The sequence below is a fragment of the Panthera onca genome, chromosome E2 (genome assembly GCF_046562875.1).
Source record: "Panthera onca isolate mPanOnc1 chromosome E2, mPanOnc1 haplotype 2, whole genome shotgun sequence".
In the NCBI taxonomy this organism is placed as follows: Eukaryota; Metazoa; Chordata; class Mammalia; order Carnivora; family Felidae; genus Panthera; species Panthera onca.
The window spans coordinates 57,064,726-57,083,006 of NC_138353.1; the positions used below are offsets into that span (position 1 = coordinate 57,064,726).

Below are 18,281 nucleotides of genomic sequence, written 5' to 3' on the forward strand. Positions count from 1 at the left end.
GACTTACTGCGTAATCGCCCTGCCTGCACCCAGTCTCCTCACCTTCCCGCCGCCCCCGCCTCCTGCCCCAATTGTGTCAGCCACCACCCGGCTTGGGGTCTCCTCATTTGGTCCCTGACTGCACTGGCCATCCTGGCAAAAGCGGCATCTCATTTTGTCCCGTCGGTCGTGCTTTGTTGTCTGGGGTGACACCACCGTCTCACACACACCGCAAACTCTGCCTAGGTGTACTTCCAGGGCCTGGAACACACATCTGAAACCCATGGCGACCTAAGGCTGGAACTGGAGAAGCCCCGCGTCAGCAGTCCCATCCGGTGCGTGGGGATCATTCCCATCTCACAGAGGAGACAAGCTCAGAGAAGTCAAGGGCCTGTCTGAGGGTTGCACAGCAGGTTGCGGGGGAAGTGGGGCCCCCCGATCAGTGAGTCTCGGTGAGTCGAGTCGGGGGCCAGGCAGCGGTCCCTTCGCCCAGTTGGCTGATTTAGGGTTGTTTCCCCCTAACATCCAAGAGTACTGGGCAGGCCCCGTGGGGTTACCAGCCTCCCTTTGCTCTGTGCACCCCAGGGGGTTGCCCTCCCCACCCTCCAGCGCATCTGCTAGGTCTTGGGTTCCCCAGGTTCCTTTCCTTCCGCCAGGAAGCCCCCTTCCCTCCTGCACGGGCTCTGCCCCTCTCAGGCTTGGTCTGCAGGCTTTTCCCCCTTTGAATCAGCAACCTATGCAGGTGACTCATGATTCAGGAGGCGACAAAAGGGAGGCTCTCTGGGAGGCCGTTCCTGCTTCTGTCCTCCAGCCGCCCCGCCCCAAAGACAAGCAGCCTGTTTCTATTCCCTTCCTGTCCTACCCAGGCTGGCTGCTTCCTCCCAGTCTCGTGCACCTTTTTGCCTTCTCTTGTTAGTGGTACCACCCCTTGGGCAAACCGCCTGGCAGGGGCCCCTATAACTCAAGGCAGGTGTACCTCCAAGCCCGCATTTCCCTTCTGGGTGTGTTCCCCGGAGAGACGAGGGCTCACACCCGCTCAAAGACCTACACACGACGGCATGGCTCGCGGAAGGCGTTGTGTGTGAAGGCCAGACCAGACGCACCCGACATGCCCAGCCACGTGCAAATGGTTAAGTGAATTGCGGCCCGTCTGGGCCACGGAATACTTGAAATAGGACCGGCCGTCTAAAGACGACGAGTGAGAGTTTTGTTTTTGATTTTAATCCACGTCGTACGTGCGGGGAGACACACGGGCGAGTCTCACCGCAGTAACATTGGGTGAGAGGGGCCGGTCACAGGAAGACAGCTGTATGGTTTGTGTTCGTTTACGTGGGGCTCCAAAATACGACACATCCACGCTGGGGGAGATCGAAACGTTGCTCATATTTTAAGGAGCTACGAACTGAGAGCGGGCACGGGGCAGCCTTCTGGCTGCTAAAGAGATTCTCCGAGGCGTCGGCACGGGGTCCCCGGGGGAACCTGTCTGCAAGAATGCACAGGTGCACACTCCCTAACTGTGCACCCGACTGCGTACAGGACATACTTCAATAAATGTTTAATGTTGTCCATACAGGTAAATAAAAAGCTTTCACAATCTGATTTTTTAAAAAATATTTTAAATGTTTTTATTTATTTTTGAGAGAGAGAGAGAGAGAGAGACAAAGCGTGAGCGGGGGAGGGGCAGAGAGAGAGGGAGACACAGAATCCGAAGCAGGCTCCGGGCTCTGAGCCGTCAGCACAGAGCTCGACGCGGGGCTCGAACCTGCAAACCATGAGATCATGACCTGAGGCTGAAGTTAGGCGCTCAGCCAACTGAGCCGCGCAACCTCCCCTTGACTGGTCCTTTGTTAATGGACATGGGGGTTGTTTCCAGTAGTTTGCTTTTGTAAACACTAGTGCAGTGGGTGACTTGGAAGAGATACTGTCCTGCAGTCAATAGGTCTGCAAAAGAAACTGCTAGAATTGGTCAGCTTTAGACTTGATGTTGCCATGTGGCCTTCCACGAGGGCTTGCCTGCCTTCCCGAGGATGAAAACTCGCTCCCCTGGCCCCGCAAGCAGCAAACTTCTTGACCCTGACCTCGCAGACAGGTGAAGACCGGCTGTGGCCGTTTTCAAACGCGCTCCGGTTTTCAGTGAGTTTGATTATCCTTTCACATGTCAGTTACTTATCGCCTTCTTTCTGCGAACTCTTAGTTTCTCTCTTTCGTCCATTTTTGAAAACCATGGGCCGACGGTCTCTTTCCTTCTTCGTGAGTACGCGCTCCTCGTTCGCTCGGGGGGGCCATTCACCGTCAGTGACACGAGCTGCAGGCGTCTCCCCGGTGCGGTGCTTGTCTTTAGACTTCGTGTGTGGCGCTTTGTGCAAAAGACAACCCTGTTGTTACGCGGTGAATTTATCAAGTTTTTTCGTTCGTGGCATCTGGCTTTGTCTTGTGCTCAGAAAGTCCTTTTCCTGCTGAGATTAAAAAAGAACAAATGTATGGGGCGCCTGGGTGGCTCAGTTGGTTGAGCGTCCGACTTCGGCTCGGGTCACGATCTCGCGGTCCGTGAGTTCGAGCCCCGCGTCGGGCTCTGGGCTGATGGCTCAGAGCCTGGAGCTGCTTCCGATTCTGTGTCTCCCTCTCTCTGCCCCTTCCCCTCTCATGCTTTGTCTCTCTCTGTCTCAAAAATAAATGTTAAAAAAAAAAAATAAAAAAAAAAAAAGGACAAATGTAGGCCATGATTTCTTCCGGTATTTTCGCAGTTTCTCTTTGTCCTAATTGTCCTCCTTGTTCTTTTAAACAAAGCTGCTGGTGTCATTCATCAGTTGAGGGCGACGGCTGTGTCTGCTTTCCCGGGGTACCAGGCCTGGTTTCCTGCACAGCGCGCGAAGCTGGGGACTGGATGAGGGACCGACAAGGGCTCGTTTGACGGGACGCAGGCCGGCCGCACTGGCCGTGGCACAGGGCATTTGCTCTGCCATCACCAAGGGGAAGCCTGCGGCATTGCCTGCAGACAATGTATTTTTACAGGACCCCGGTGGTTCTCCAACTGTGGAGTGCCTCACTGTCCCCTGGAGGGACGGCTAAAGCATGGATTGCAGGGCTCCTGCCCAGAGCTTCTGATCCGTGAGATGTGGGATGGGCCCTGAGAACCTGCCTTTCTAGTGCGTCCCAGGTGACGCTGGGCTGAGGACCTCTCGGCGAGAACCACAGGCTGAGGCATAACCAGATAGTTCACAGATGCCTTAGGAGAGACTGTCGAGGAAGTCTTGGAAAGAAGGAAGCTTTTGCATTGAGTTGGGGTCCTTTGCCCTTCATCTCCAGTGTCCCCTCCGTAATGACCCTGCCCGATTGTTCTTGGGTTACCGTGACCCTTACGGTGTTCCTCTCCAAGTGCCTTGATCCCGATAACTGCATCCACCCACACTATGAGACTCATTTTTCTCTTTTTTAATTTATTTAGAGAGAGACAGAGACAGCGTGGGCGGGGGAGGGGCACAGAGAGAATCCCAGGCAGGCTCCACCCTGTCGGCGCAGAGCCCGGTGTGAGGCTCGAACCCATGAACAGTGAGATCACGCCCGGAGCCGAAATCGAGTCTGACGCTTGACCAACTGAGTCCCTCGAGCGCCCCTACAATGAGAGTCTAGAGGAGTCAGGGCTGTGTGGTTCACTGGGCCCCTGACTTCCTCTGCGGCCCCAGCCCTCCTTCTGGAACCCTTCCGAGTCACGCTCTGTCCCTTCGAGTTCCCCAAACGCACCACTTGCTCTGCTGGGCACCTTGCCAGCTGTCCTTCTTGAGCCCGGCCGGTCCCTCTCCGCTCCCTGGGAACTCGCTCCCGCACCTGCTTCGAGGATGCTTTTACTCACGACTCCCGAGCCCCACCCCTACTCAGAATCGCACCCCTGCCCGTCTCCTCTATAGAGTGAGGTGTCCCCACCATGGCACTGCCACCTGGGCCACGGGTGTCTCTCGGCCTGTTCCTTCCCGCTGTTCCCAGATTTTCAGACGCCGCGTTGCATTCTCATGGCAGATAGAGAGTAATTTTTTCGCGGGCGTGTGTCTCATGCAGCAGTAGGCGAGCTCCCGATGTATATGTTCCCTTCCGCTTTCTGGGTCCCAGGCACTGCCCTTGGGGCCCCGTGTCTGGTTTCCTGTTACCACCCCCCCCCCCGGGAAACCTACAAGCCTCTGCTCTTAGAACCCTCACTTTCCAGAGGGGGAAACCAAGGCATGGGGGAGGTTTTGCACCAACATGTTGAAGAAATAAATGTCTAAGGAATGTTTAAAGAAACAGGGAAGCAATCACTCGGGTCTAACTCCCTGAGGGCTTGTGACAAACCGAGTCCCCCGGGCTGGACGGGAAGGCAGAGAAAGCCTGGCTTCTGGCTCAGGGAGGCTGGCCCGCCCTCCCAGGTGCCACGCACGCACTTGTTCCCCAGTGAGCTCACGTTGTCAGCCGACTCAGCTGTCAGCGAGTGTCCTGTTTGCCCCTGGTGGCTGCTTTGGAAGCCACCGCTAGGTTAAATATCCGCTTTGAGCCATCTCTGCTTAGTGAAAACACTCAAAGTCCGAACGTTCCAGACCCTTTCTTTAGGGGTTTGGGAGGGCCCACGCCTGGCAGGTGGCTCTGTGTACTGTGGGCAAACAATACTTTGGAGGTCACAAAGGGAGGTCACATGTTGCATGATCCTGTTTATGTGAAATATGCACAAGAGGTAAACCCGTAGAGACAGAGCAGAGTGGTGGCAGCCGGGGGAGTGGAGGGGACTCACTGACAGTGGCCACAGGTCTCGGGGGAATGGAAAGGTCTTGGAGCTAGAGGGAGCTGGTGGCCGCACAGCATGGGAGATGCACTAAATGCCACAGAATTGTTAGAGGGTTAGTTTTAGGGGCACCTGGGGGGCTCAGTCGGTTAAGCGTCCGACTCCAGCTCAGGGCATGATCTCTCGGTTCGTGGGTTCGAGCCCCGCGTCGGGCTCTGGTGCTGACAGCTCGGAGCCTGGAGCCCGCTTCCGATCCTGTGTCTCCCTCTCTCTCTGACCCTCCCCTGCTCCCTCTCTCTCTCCCTCTCTCCCTCTCTCTCAAAATTAAATAAACGTGAAAAAAAAAAGTTTTATGTAATGTGAGTTTCGTCTTAATTTTAAAAAGAGAATAAAGGAGAAGGGAGAGGTGGCCCCCCACATCAGGCTTGACAGGAAGCGGGGACCAGGGGTGCCCCAGAGGGCACCTGACCTCCGTCAGGATGTGCCACTCTCGAGACGAGGGGCACACACTGGGATCCTCACCCGATGGATGTGTGTGAGCGTGTGTTCCAGTCCGTCCAGTGGCGTCGAGGACACGTGCGTCTCGATTGGTGTCCTCCTCTGGTCTGGGAGGACGTCAGGACAGAGTGATGCTTCTGTGTCTCGCGCAGGTGTCACTCCCTCTGCGCTGCTGAGGTTTTGTGCCCCATCACTCCTTGCGTGTCCTGTGTGTGTGGGACCCCACCCAGCCGGTGCCAGTCGCTCCCCTGTCCCCCCAGTGATGACACCCAAACACGTCTCCAGGCATTGCAGAGCCGCCCCTGGGTGACAACGCCTGCTTTAAAATACATCATGGTGGGGGCGCCTGTGGGGCTCAGTCGGTTGAGCGTCCAGGGTTGACTCAGGTCACGATCTCACGATCTGTGAGTTCGAGCCCCGCGTCGGACTCTGTGCTGACGGCTCGGAGCCTGGAGCCTGCTTTGGATTCTGTGTCTCCCCCTCTCTCTGCTCCTCTCCTCGCGTGCTGTCTCTCTCTCAAAAGGAAATAAACATTCACAAAATTTGTTTTAAATAAAAAAATAAAAGTACAGTGTGGTGTTTTATCCTGAGAGCCACTGGAATCCGATGTTTCAAGCCTGGTGCGTGTGTGCGGGGCGGGTCTCCGGAAAGCTCCCGACAAGCAGGGCGCCCGTGGACTGTGATCACTGCTGTGCTTTTTGGTCACGGCACAAGTGAGAACAATCCCCGAGTGGACGTGGTTGGCAGAGTGTTTCTTTCTTTCTTTCTTTCTTTTTAAAAATGTTTATTTATTTTGGCGGGGGGGGGGGGGGGGCAGAGAGAGAGGGAGACACGGAATCTGAAGCAGGCTCCAGGCTCCGAGCCGTCAGCACAGAGCCCGACGCGGGGCTCGAACTCACGGACCGCGAGATCATGAGCTGAGCCGAAGTCCAATGGTTCAGCGACTGAGCCCCCCGGGCGCCCCTTGGCAGAACATTTCTTTTTCTTTTTTTTTCCCAGTATATGAAATTTATTGTCAAATTGGTTTCCATACAACACCCAGTGCTCATCCCAAAAGGTGCCCTCCTCAATACCCATCCCCCACCCGCCCCTCCCTCCCACCCCCCATCAACCCTCAGTTTGTTCTCAGTTTTTAAGAGTCTCTTATGCTTTGGCTCTCTCCCACTCTAACCTCTCTTATTTTTTTCCTTCCCCTCCCCCATGGGTTTCTGTTAAGTTTCTCAGGATCCACATAAGAGTGAACACATATGGTATCTGTCTTTCTCTGTATGGCTTATTTCACTTAGCATCACACTCTCCAGTTCCATCCACGTTGCTACAAAGGGCCATATTTCATTCTTTCTCATTGCCACGTAGTACTCCATTGTGTATATAAACCACAATTTCTTTATCCATTCATCAGTGGGTGGACATTTAGGCTCTTTCCACAATTTGGCTATTGTTGAGAGTGCTGCTATAAACATTGGGGTCCAAGTGCCCCTACGCATCAGTACTCCTGTATCCCTTGGGTAAATTCCTAGCAGTGCTACTGCTGGGTCATAGGGTAGTTCTATTTTTAATTTTCTGAGGAACCTCTGCACTGTTTTCCAGAGCGGCTGCACCAGTTTGCATTCCCACCAACAGTGCAAGAGGGTTCCCGTTTCTCCACAACCTCTCCAGCATCTATAGTCTCCTGATTTGCTCATTTTGGCCACTCTGACTGGCGTGAGGTGATATCTGAGTGTGGTTTTGATTTGTATTTCCCTGATAAGGAGCGACGTTGAGCATCTTTTCATGTGCCTGTTGGCCATCCGGATGTCTTCTTTAGAGAAGTGTCTATTCATGTTTTCTGCCCATTTCTTCACTGGGTTATTTGTTTTTCGGGTGTGGAGTTTGGTGAGCTCTTTATAGATTTTGGATACTAGCCCTTTGTCCGATATGTCATTTGCAAATATCTTTTCCCATTCCGTGGGTTGCCTTTTAGTTTTGTTGGTGTTTCCTTTGCTGTGCAGAAGCTTTTTATCTTCATAAGGTCCCAGTAGTTCATTTCTGCTTTTAATTCCCTTGCCTTTGGGGATGTGTCGAGTAAGAGATTGCTACGGCTGAGGTCAGAGAGGTCTTTTCCTGCTTTCTCCTCTAGGGTTTTGATGGTTTCCTGCCTCACATTCAGGTCCTTTATCCATTTTGAGTTTATTTTTGTGAATGGTGTGAGAAAGTGGTCTAGTTTCAACCTTCTGCATGTTGCTGTCCAGTTCTCCCAGCACCATTTGTTAAAGAGACTGTCTTTTTTCCATTGGATGTTCTTTCCTGCTTTGTCAAAGATGAGTTGGCCATACGTTTGTGGGTCTAGTTCTGGGGTTTCTATTCTGTTCCATTGGTCTGTGTGTCTGTTTTTGTGCCAATACCATGCTGTCTTGATGATGACAGCTTTGTAGTAGAGGCTAAAGTCTGGGATTGTGATGCCTCCTGCTTTGGTCTTCTTCTTCCAAATTACTTTGGCTACTCGGGGCCTTTTGTGGTTCCATATGAATTTTAGGATGGCTTGTTCTAGTTTCGAGAAGAATGCTGGTGCAATTTTGATTGGGATTGCATTGAATGTGTAGATAGCTTTGGATAGTATTGACATTTTGACAATATTTATTCTTCCAATCCATGAGCAGGGAATGTCCTTCCATTTCTTTATATCTTCTTCAATTACCTTCATAAGCTTTCTATAGTTTTCAGCATACAGATCTTTTACATCTTTGGTTAGACTTATTCCTAGGTATTTTATGCTTCTTGGTGCAATTGTGAATGGGATCAGTTTCTTCATTTGTCTTTCTGTTGCTTCATTGTTAGTGTATAAGAATGCAACTGATTTCTGCACATTGATTTTGTATCCTGCAACTTTGCTGAATTCATGTATCAGTTCTAGCAGACTTTTGGTGGAGTCTATCGGATTTTCCATGTATAATATCATGTCATCTGCAAAAAGCGAAAGCTTGACTTCATCTTTGCCAATTTGGATGCCTTTGATTTCCTTTTGTTGTCTGATTGCTGATGCTAGAACTTCCAACACTATGTTAAACAACAGCGGCGAGAGTGGGCATCCTGTCGCGTTCCTGATCTCAGGGAAAAAGCTCTCAGTTTTTCCCCATTGAGGATGATGTTAGCTGTGGGCTTTTCATAAATGGCTTTTATGATGTTTAAGCATGTTCCTTCTATCCCGACCTTCTCAAGGGTTTTTATTAAGAAACGGTGCTGAATTTTGTCAAAGGCCTTTTCTGCATCGATTGACAGGGTCATATGGTTCTTATCTTTTCTTTTATTAATGTGATGTATCACGTTGATTGATTTGCAAATGTTGAACCAGCCCTGCATCCCAGGAATGAATCCCACTTGATCATGGTGAATAATCCTTTTTATATGCTGTTGAATTTGATTTGCTAGTATCTTATTGAGAATTTTTGCATCCATATTCATCAGGGATATTGGCCTGTAGTTCTCTTTTTTTTACTGGATCTCTGTCTGGTTTAGGACTCAAAGTAATACTGGCTTCATAGAATGAGTCTGGAAGTTTTCCTTCCCTTTCTATTTCTTGGAATAGCTTGAGAAGGATAGGTATTATCTCTGCTTTAAACGTCTGGTAGAACTCCCCTGGGAAGCCATCTGGTCCTGGACTCTTATTTGTTGGGAGATTTTTGATAACCGATTCAATTTCTTCGCTGGTTATGGGTCTGTTCAAGCTTTCTATTTCCTCCTGATTGAGTTTTGGAAGAGTGTGGGTGTTTAGGAATTTGTCCATTTCTTCCAGGTTGTCCGATTTGTTGGCATATAATTTTTCATAGTATTCCCTGATAATTGTTTGTGTCTCTGAGGGATTGGTTGTATTAATTCCATTTTCATTCATGATTTTTATCTATTTGGGTCATCTCCCTTTTCTTTTTTGAGAAGCCTGGCTAGAGGTTTGTCAATTTTGTTTATTTTTTCAAAAAACCAACTCTTGGTTTCGTTGATCTTCTCTACAGTTTTTTTAGATTCTATATTGTTTATTTCTGCTCTGATCTTTACTATTTCTCTTCTTCTGCTGGGTTTAGGCTTGGCAGAACATTTCTAGGCAGCGAGGCACTTGGGGGGGCCACGTCAGGGATGGGGGCTGGCAAGAGGGAAAAGCGGAATCTGCTCTGTCTCTTTCAGCTGAAGTAAGAGGTTGGCTGATGCCTCCTTCCTCCTTCCCGCCGCCCAACAACCTGCTTCCTGGAAAAGAAAAAGATGATTATCATGTCCCGGGGGACAGAATACTAGGAATCGCTTTGCAGAAATACCTAGCCTTTTCCTGATTGAGCTCTCCTGTGCTGTCTTCCCGTGCCCTCCAGATACTTCCTCTGACTTCTATCCAGATACCCAGAGCTTGATACCCAGAGCTCGGCTGGGCCCCCCACTTTGCTTGGGTTATTGCAAATGAGACGCAGGAACAGGCCGTGATATCACCTCTCAGCATCAGGGGCTTTCACTACAACGTAGCACATACGTGACCACGAATCCCAGAAGTTCAAGGTTTGAGATTCTGAACGTGTACGTTGTCACCCTTCTCTCTCCGCTTTGCGAGTTCCAATTCCATAAAATAAGTTTGCTTAAAAACAGATGCATCAGTAACAACCGACTGCTGGAAACAACCCAAAGGTCCATCAAGGGTAGAACGGGTAGGGGCGCCCGGGGGGCTCAGTCGGTTGAGCGTCCGACTTCGGCTCAGGTCATGGTCTCGCAGTTTGTGAGTTCGAGCCCCGCATCGGGCTCTGTGCTGACAGCTCGGAGCCTGGAGCCCGCTTCGGATTCTGTGCCTCCCTCTCTCTCTGCCCCTCCCCCACTCAGACTGTGTGTCTCAAAAATGAATACACGTTAAAAATTTTTTTTCTTTGAACTACAAAAAAAAAAGATAATGCGCACTTTCTCCGTGTATGCTTCGAAAATAACACAAAATTTGGTACAATTTTGTACCAAAGCGGTACAAAATTGCCGCTTGCTTAACAGCAATCCTGCTTTTTTTCGCAGATTGGTGGACAATGTGAGCTGAAAGCCATCGAGAAAGAGAAAACAGTGGTGGCTCTGTCACCCAAGGAGGCGAGCAAATGCCACAGAGAGGACTTGGCCAGAGCGTTTCATGTAAGACTTGAAGTTGCGTTTGATGCTGGGATGGGGAGGCTCTCAGCTTCAGAAGAAAGCCCCCCACAGCCCCGATCTAGAATTCTGTGTTGTTATGCGTTTTTCTCACCACTGCTAGAAAATGCGACTCCTGTCGAGCCATTCTGACATCCCACGGGGACCATTGTCATCGTCAGTCGTCTCGTCATTGCTGTCGGTGGAGCTGGCCCTCGTGGGGCCCTTACCCGAGGGCAGGCGTTCCCCCCCCCAAACCTCTCTGTACTTCTCTTACTCAGAGACCCAGAGAACGCGGTCACCCGCGCGGTCCCGGAGGAGCAGGGCAAGACTTGAATCCGGGCGGTCTGACAGAGCTCAACCCCGTAACGCCCACCTGTCCACACACGTTCTCTTTTATACGCTGGGGTGACGTGCCTTTGGGGAACGACCACGTTCCCTCGCATAATTATTGCTTTAATGCTGTGCAAACAGCTTGGAGTTGTATCTGGCACAATGCCAGGTCGTAATTATTACAGATAATAGTAATTTGAGCCCTTGTTTCTAAGGACAGGACTTTTCTCCATTTTTTTTTTCTTTTTAATTCTTAATTACAGTAACACGCTCAACGTAAAACGTGCCATCGTTGAGTGTACCGTTTGGGACCGTTGAGCGCATTCACGCTGGGGTGCAACCAGCCTCCAGAAGTTTCCGTCTTGCAAAACCGAGGCCCCGTCCCCGCGAAACATTCGCTCCACCCTCCCCGCCACCCGGCCCCTGGCACCCGCCTCCTCCTTTGCACCTCTGGGAGTCTGAGCCCTCTAGACGCCTCACGTAGGGATGTGGGCCGCAGCAGGTGGGGATCCCATTTTTAACTGGGGGGGGGGGCGACCCTCCATACCGCTCTCCACAGCAGGTGCAGCATTTGACGTTTCCAAGGCGAATTTTTTTTTATTTTTTAAAGAAGTAAACAGAAGCGTTTCTACGTTTCTGGAATTCCTGGCTACAGTTCCCTTCATTGAAATTGTGGCCCGAGGTTGTCTTTTCTGCTGTAATTACAGGGCAGGAGGGCGGTCCGATTGAGACAGAACTGGACTGTGGGCTTTCCCCTTCTCTCTCTCTCTGTCCCTGTTTGCTCAGGGCCTTTCAACAAGTTCCTTCTCCTCTGTGGACAGCCCGGTTTCCTTGTCCACGGTGGCGGTGGCCGGCTTCCGGAGTGGAAGCTCTGCGGGGTGGGTTCCCCGGTCCTTCCTGGCCCTTCGGTGAGCCGGTGCTTAACCGTGTCCTTCCAGGTGGACTTACAGAACGGGCTGTCTGAGTTCTCGGTGTCGCAACGCAGGCTGGTCCATGGCTGGAATGAGTTTGTCGCCGATAACACCGAGCCCGTGTGGAGGAAATACCTCGATCAGGTAAGGGTCTTTCCTTGCGTTAGCTAGTGTCGGCCCGAGCGTGCGGAATAGCCCTTCGGTGTTTAGATATTGGTTGGAGGTGTCCTTGGACCAGTCTGGGCTGCAGGGCGGCCGTGCTATAGAGAAGGCTCCCTGCTCGTTCGGGCTGCTTTTAGCCTGATGGCCACGAGCAGCTCACCAACTCCCCAGGCAGCCATGACCGTGAACGATGCCTGCCCTTCGCCTCTGCCCTCGGTGCTGGCCCAAAGCCAAGTGGAAGGCACACGAGTCAGATGCCTGGAAGCCACAGGGAAGAGGAAAGAAAGCTTTGAAATACACGTGGCTGCAAGTTCTGATCTGGAAGTCAACGCCCTTACCGCCTACCCAGTGCCAGTTCAGAACCCCCCGGTTAACAGGCTGACTACCCCAGACACCTGCAGACATTCAGACTGCCTCGGTTTCCCCTCCTGAACCTGACACTTCTCCCTCCCGTCTGTGGTACCCCGGCTGCCCCAGGCTTCAGCGGCCTTCCTATTGGCTCAGCACTTAAAGCTTCGTGATTGGCCGCTTGACGGACCAATCACAGCCCTCTGTGCAGCATCCTCTGTCTCTACTCCCCTCCAGTCCCCCCCCCTCCCCCCCCCCGCCGCTCATTGGTCACGTCTCAGCACACTGGGGATATCTTTCATGGACACGTTTGGCACCCAAGTCAGCTTCTGGATGCCTAGGTGGCTCTAGCCAGCCCAGAAGCTTCCCGGAATCCCAGGGTTGGAAGGAACCAGTGGAGGCTCCCGGAAGTTGGAGTTCAGGGAAGCAGGCGGACACAGGCGGGGGGGACTGATGGTCTCCCCTCTGCAGCTGGGCCTCGGTCTGTCCAGCGCTGACTGCCCCTTCCTGCCTCTGCTCTGTTAAAACTCCTACAGGGGTGCCTGGGTGGCTTGGTCGGTTAAGCGTCCGACTTCGGCCCAGGTCACGATCTCACGGTCCGTGAGTTCGAGCCCCGCGTCGGGCTCTGTGCTGACAGCTCAGAGCCTGGAGCCTGTTTCAGATTCTGTGTCTCCCTCTCTCTCTGCCCCTCCCCTGTTCATGCTCTGTCTCTCTCTGTCTCAAAAATAAATAAACATTAAAAAATTAAAAAAAAAAAACCCAAAACTCCTACTGATGCCAGCCAAGGGCTTTCCAGAAATGAGACCTCTTACATTTCTAAGAGCAGGGAGCCTGCTTATTCAGCGTAAGCTTGTCCGTTCAGGGATCCATCTGTGGGCTTCCCTGCAGGTCTAGAAGGCAACTCCCGTGGCTGTGTTTGCCCATCCTTGACGGGGACAGAAAATCATCCGCACTCACTTACACGTGCGTGGAGAGCACTCGCTCTGTTCCAGGTGTTGACCACCCTGCTTGCCTCCGGCGACAGGGAGCTCTCCACCTCGAGAGACAGCCCTCCTTCTCTGTCTCCAGCGAATTGCTGTTAGGAATCCCGCCTCGGCGTGACCCGAGACGCGTGGCCCCAGGATCGCAAGGCCAAGGTAGATTAGAGTCAGGCCAGCAGGGTTCCAGCCCCAGTTTCCAGCCTTGTGACGCTTCGGGCCGGGCCTTGAGCCTCCTTGAGCCCGGTTGCGCTGTCTGGAGATTGGAACTAGTACGTCCCTGCTGTTCTGGGTTTTACACGAGAAGAGGGCGGCTTAGCGCATTTAAGGACTTTCTGTCGTGGGCCCCCACCCCCATGCCTACCGGTTGGCCCTGGTTGAAGCTGGCAGTTAAGAGTCGGGCTGGCCGACGTGAATCCTTGGACAGTTCAGTTTCTCTCAGAGCCTCTGGCTGCTCATTGGTCAAGCAGGGACATTTGACAATACTGTGTCCTCAGGTTGGGGGGAGGCTAGCGTGTGCCCGGAGCATGGCACAGACGAGGCGCTCGGTAAGATGTCGGTGGGTTTTAGCGTTACCGTTCACCTGGTGTATTGCCCGTGGCCCGCACGGTGAGCCTTCCGCAGACCCTTCCCGCCTGTGTCCCTTTACGTGTGGCCTTAGAGGGGCCCCGAGCCAGGAAGAGTCTAATCATCTGCGATCAGAGCAGTGCCCGTGGCACACGGGTCGGCCACCTGTCTGCTGTGTCTCACGGTGACTCGCCTGTGGCGGGTGCTTGGGATGGTCTCAAGGTGGGGGAAGGAGGGGGGCTGGTGATGCCGGTGCGGAAGAGCCGTCTGGGTCCAGCTCCAGAGAGGGCCGAGCCTGTGGGACTGGAACTGGGGTTCAAGGTGGCACTTGACCCAGGCCTGGCTGGAGACCAGCACCTGGTCCCACGTCTCAGAGTGGCCCCCGCCAGGATGCACAGCCCTGAGCTGGCCTGGAGCCTGGGGCTGGAGGGGCCCTGTGTCCAGAAATAGTCTTGTTGCTCCGGGAGTCCCGGGTGGGTGTGGCCTGCAGGGAGGGGAGGGGAGGGCAGGGCAGGGAGCCAGGTGGCCTTATGGAAGCGACCCGGACAGGAAGACATGCACCTGAGGCAGGACAGACCTAGTGCTGGTCTCTACTCTGCTATGTGACCTTGAGTAGGAGTTCCAACCCCACCAAGCGTCAAGTTCCCCTGCCTCAAAATGGGTGCGGGCCGCTTCATTCATTCATTCACTCATTTATTCATTCTAGATAAGTGCTTTCCACGTTGCTGGCCACGGGCTAGGCATTGTGCGTAGAGCAGCAGCCACACCGACTTTCTGCTTTGGGGAAGACAGACGGCCAGCTTCCCGTGTCATCCGTCACCACTGACTGTGGTCAGGACGGCCGTTAGGAAACGATAGCAGGGCGGCTTTTTTGGGCTGCGTGGTCAGGGGAGCCGTTCGACTGGTGCCCAGAGGAGGTGATCTTCGAACAGAGACCCGAAGGAAGGAGACAAGGGAGCCGTGCGAGGGTCTGGAGGAAGGATGTGCAGGAGGGGGAAGTGCAAAGGCCCTGGGGCAGGAGAGGCCTGGTGCATGGGAGGCTAACCGAGCTTCAGAAGGTGGCCTGGAGATTTAAGGCGCCCAGTGCCTGGTGCGTTACGGGTGCCCGGCCCGTGTTTGTGTCTCTCTTACCGTCTCACCTCTATCCAATCAGATGGCAAGTCTGTGACGGGCTCCGGGCCGAAACGAAATCCTACTCCTAGCTCTCCTGGACTGAGGCGTTTCTCCTCTCTGCCCCAGGTTGAGTGGTGTCCTCCCCAATTCACATCTACCCAGAACCTCAGAATATTCTCTTATTTGGAAAAGAAGGTCTTTGCACAGGTGGCTAGTCCAGAGCAGGCCAGACTGGTCAGAGTGGCCCTAAATCCAATGCCTGGTGACCCTAATAAGAAGAGGGGAGACACACAGAGACACCCACAGGGAGGAGAGGGCCGCGTGACCCAGGCGGGGCGTGTCTTACAAGGCAAGAGCCCCAGGGATGGCTGGAACCCCCAGAAGCTGGAAGAGGCGGGAAGGATTCTCTCCCAGAGCCTCCAGAAGAGACTGTGGCCGCATCAGCACCTTGATCTGGAGTTCCGGCCTCCGGAACTGAGCGAGAACCAGCCCCCGGTGTTCAAAGCCCCCCCCCAGGTCGTGGTCATTTATCACAGCAGCCCCAGGACACTGACGCACCTCCGTGGGCTTTCCGGAGCTCACGTTCCCCTCTTCTCTTGGACTTCGTTCTCCCGGATTTCTGAGGAAAGGGTGTGTCTGCCTCCGTCGGGGAGTGCATGGCCTTGGCAGTGAGCTCTGCCCGCAGCGCTGGGCGCAGCCCGGGGCCTCTCAGCCCCTCGCTCTGCCGGCTGCCCCGAGACCCTCAGAAGCGACAGTGGGACTTCGCTGGGCAAACCCTTCGTTAATCTTTCATTAGGGACGTTTTCAAAACTATGCATAAGTAGAATAATATAATGACCCCCACATACCCATTATCTGCCTTCGATGATTATCAGTCCATTTGACCCACTTTTACCCGCCCCCCCCCCCCCTTTTCTCTGCAGCCTTTTAGAACAGATTCTGGAGACTGAATCCTTTTAGCACGGCCCCATCTTAAACAATTATGACTTGCCTGTTGACACCTTGACTTTCACCTCGATCCTAATCTTTGGTCTATTCTCTCTCTTGCTGTTTTTATGTGTTTGTGTTTCTGTTTCCTTTCGATCGTCTGTAACATGAGATACTACGTAGTCTGTGAAATGAGGGGGCAGATCCATGAAACAATAAAGTAAACACCCTTTCGGGAAGTTTCTGTGACACCCGTCGACGGGAACGACCTCCCCGGAGGCCCCTGAGGCAGTTAGTTACAGGAGCAGGTTGGTGTAGTTGGGACACATGGGACTGGGGAGCTGGTGGAGCGAAGGGGACCCTTAGGCCATGCTGGGCCAGCTCTGGCCAGCCACCAGAGGGGCTGGGTCCTGCCCCGGAGCGTCATGGAGACGTGGCAAGGTGGGACCGGGACCTCCAAGGCAGGGCCGGGGCCGGCGTCTGGACAGGCACGGCGTTGGGCGACCCCCAGGGAGCCAGTGTCAGTGAAACAGCAGAGGTGGGATTTCGGGTGGAGGGGACCCTTCGGACGGGGCGGTATTTCTCCCTAGCACTCGGGCCCCTGTGGTGCCGGCCCGGGAGCCCGGCCTCGAGCAGAGGGTTGCGTCCTAGGGGGGAGGGACTGGAAAAGAAGCCCTCACCGCCCCCCACCGCCCTGTTTTCACTTTTCAGTTTAAGAACCCCCTGATCCTGCTCCTCCTGGCCTCCGCCTTGGTGAGCATCCTCACGAAGGAGTATGGGGACGCCGTCAGTATCGCCGTGGTGAGTGCCCGGGGCCTTGTGGGCCTTTGCCACGTCCGTCTCTGCCCCGCACGGCGGTGTCCTGGTGAATTTTGCCGTCGCTGTCTTGGCGGAGAGCCAGGTGGCCTCTGGTTCCTTCCTGTTGGGGCCAGTGTCCTTGGCCGAGACCCCCGGGCTGGAACTGCTCTGTCCCGTCTGTGCAGGTAGCACAGAGACCGGTCCACAGAGTGGTCCTTTGTGAGCTGCTTCCCCGAGGTGACAACCGAGCACCTGCTTAGAAAGGATTTCTTGTTAATTTAGGTGAAAGTCGCATCATTTAAAAAGTAAGCGTTTTAAAGTGTACAATCCAGGGGCGCCCGGGCGGCTCAGTCGGTCGAGCGTCTGGCTTCGGCTCAGGTCATGATCTCCCGGTTCGTGGGTTCGAGCCCTGCATCCGGCTCTGTGCTGACAGCTCGGAGCCTGGAGCCTGCTTCAGACTCTGTGTCTCCCTCTCTCTCTGCCCCTCCCCTGCTCATGCTCTCTCTCTCTCTCAAAAATAAATAAAAATATTTTAAAAAATAATAATAATAAAAGAATATGTCTGTACTATAGGATCCTGTGTTGTGTGTCTATGCAGAAAAATCTAGAAGCATACCCCAAAATGTGAATCTTTGGATACCAGAATTTGGGATGATTTTTCTGTTCTTTTTTTTTTGAGGGGGGGTCGCATCCGTTTTATAAATTTCTGTGTGCTTGTTTTGCAAGAAGGGAACAGAGTTGGCAAGGCCGGGTGCCGTGGTCCACCTTCCACGGGCCCGCTCGCTCACTCGTGGAACAGCTGGGTGCTGACACCCCCTCCCTGTTTGCTCCCTAGGCGGTGCTTATCGTGGTGACTGTCGCCTTCATCCAGGTGCGTAGCTCTCTCCTGAGGTCTCGGGCAGGGTACCCCGGGTGTGACGGGAGCCTCGGAGTTCCCAGCCTTGAATGTCATGTCGGATGTGCTTCCCGCCAGGAATACAGATCTGAAAAATCATTGGAGGAGTTGACCAAGCTGGTCCCTCCCGAATGCAACTGGTGAGTCAGAGATGGCCTGGGGCTTCTGGGTTCCTCGGGGCAGCCAGTGGGCTGGTGGGGTTGGCAAAAGTTTGCCAAGTCTGTGTCCCTTGTGGTGTGATGGAGGGGAACCCCGCCTTCCTGGGGGTTGGGAGGCACGGCGTCTGCCTTGCCAACGGATTACTGTGTGTCCTTGGGCACGTCGTTCGACTTCTCTGGGCTTTCATGGTCTCATCAGGGTCTAATGAGAGTGCCGGGGCTGGGGCCATGGGTGGCGGGAGTGGATTTGGGAAGAGAGCAGCCCGCGACCCCCGTGGTATGGTGGGCACGGCTGGACCGAGTGGACTGAGAGGTCGCGACGCGGGGCTCGAACAGGCCGAGGCTTCGGGCCGTTGGGCTGTGGGGTGAGACGTTGCAAGGCTGGCCTCAGCGGCCCCGCCGGCCTCTTTCCTGCCTGGACGTTTCCACGTCGCCCGTTGTTACCACACGGCCATCCCCAGAGGCGTTTGAAAGGGACAAAGGGAGACCAAGAATGCAGTGCTATGTGGTAGAACTTTCTGGGATGCTCTGTAATCCACGCCGTCCAGGACGAACCACTACTCACCTAGGACCACGTCAGGGTGGCTGGGGAAGTGAGTTCTTCATTTCGCTGCACTTCAGTAGCCGGCGGGACAGCTGAGGCTTCTGGCAGGTGCACAGTCCGCTGCCCCAGCGTAGGGACGCGGCCAACACCCGGCAGACAGTGTTTGGGGCCTGGCATTTTCTTGATGTCATTTCTAGTTTGCCAGTGAA

The 18,281-nt window shown here is 53.8% G+C and overlaps 1 protein-coding gene across 2 annotated transcripts in view; it reads left to right on the plus strand.

Annotated features, from left to right (window-relative positions):
- Positions 1 to 18,281, plus strand: part of ATP2C2 (ATPase secretory pathway Ca2+ transporting 2) — a 63,145-nt gene that overhangs the window by 11,864 nt on the left and 33,000 nt on the right. For both annotated transcript variants that reach the window (XM_081791571.1, XM_078439111.2), the window contains exons 2-6: positions 10,235 to 10,345; positions 11,611 to 11,727; positions 16,389 to 16,478; positions 17,311 to 17,346; positions 17,449 to 17,510. In XM_081791571.1, coding sequence (XP_081647697.1) covers positions 10,235 to 10,345; positions 11,611 to 11,727; positions 16,389 to 16,478; positions 17,311 to 17,346; positions 17,449 to 17,510 — 416 coding nt within the window. The remainder of the gene's footprint in view (positions 1 to 10,234; positions 10,346 to 11,610; positions 11,728 to 16,388; positions 16,479 to 17,310; positions 17,347 to 17,448; positions 17,511 to 18,281) is intronic.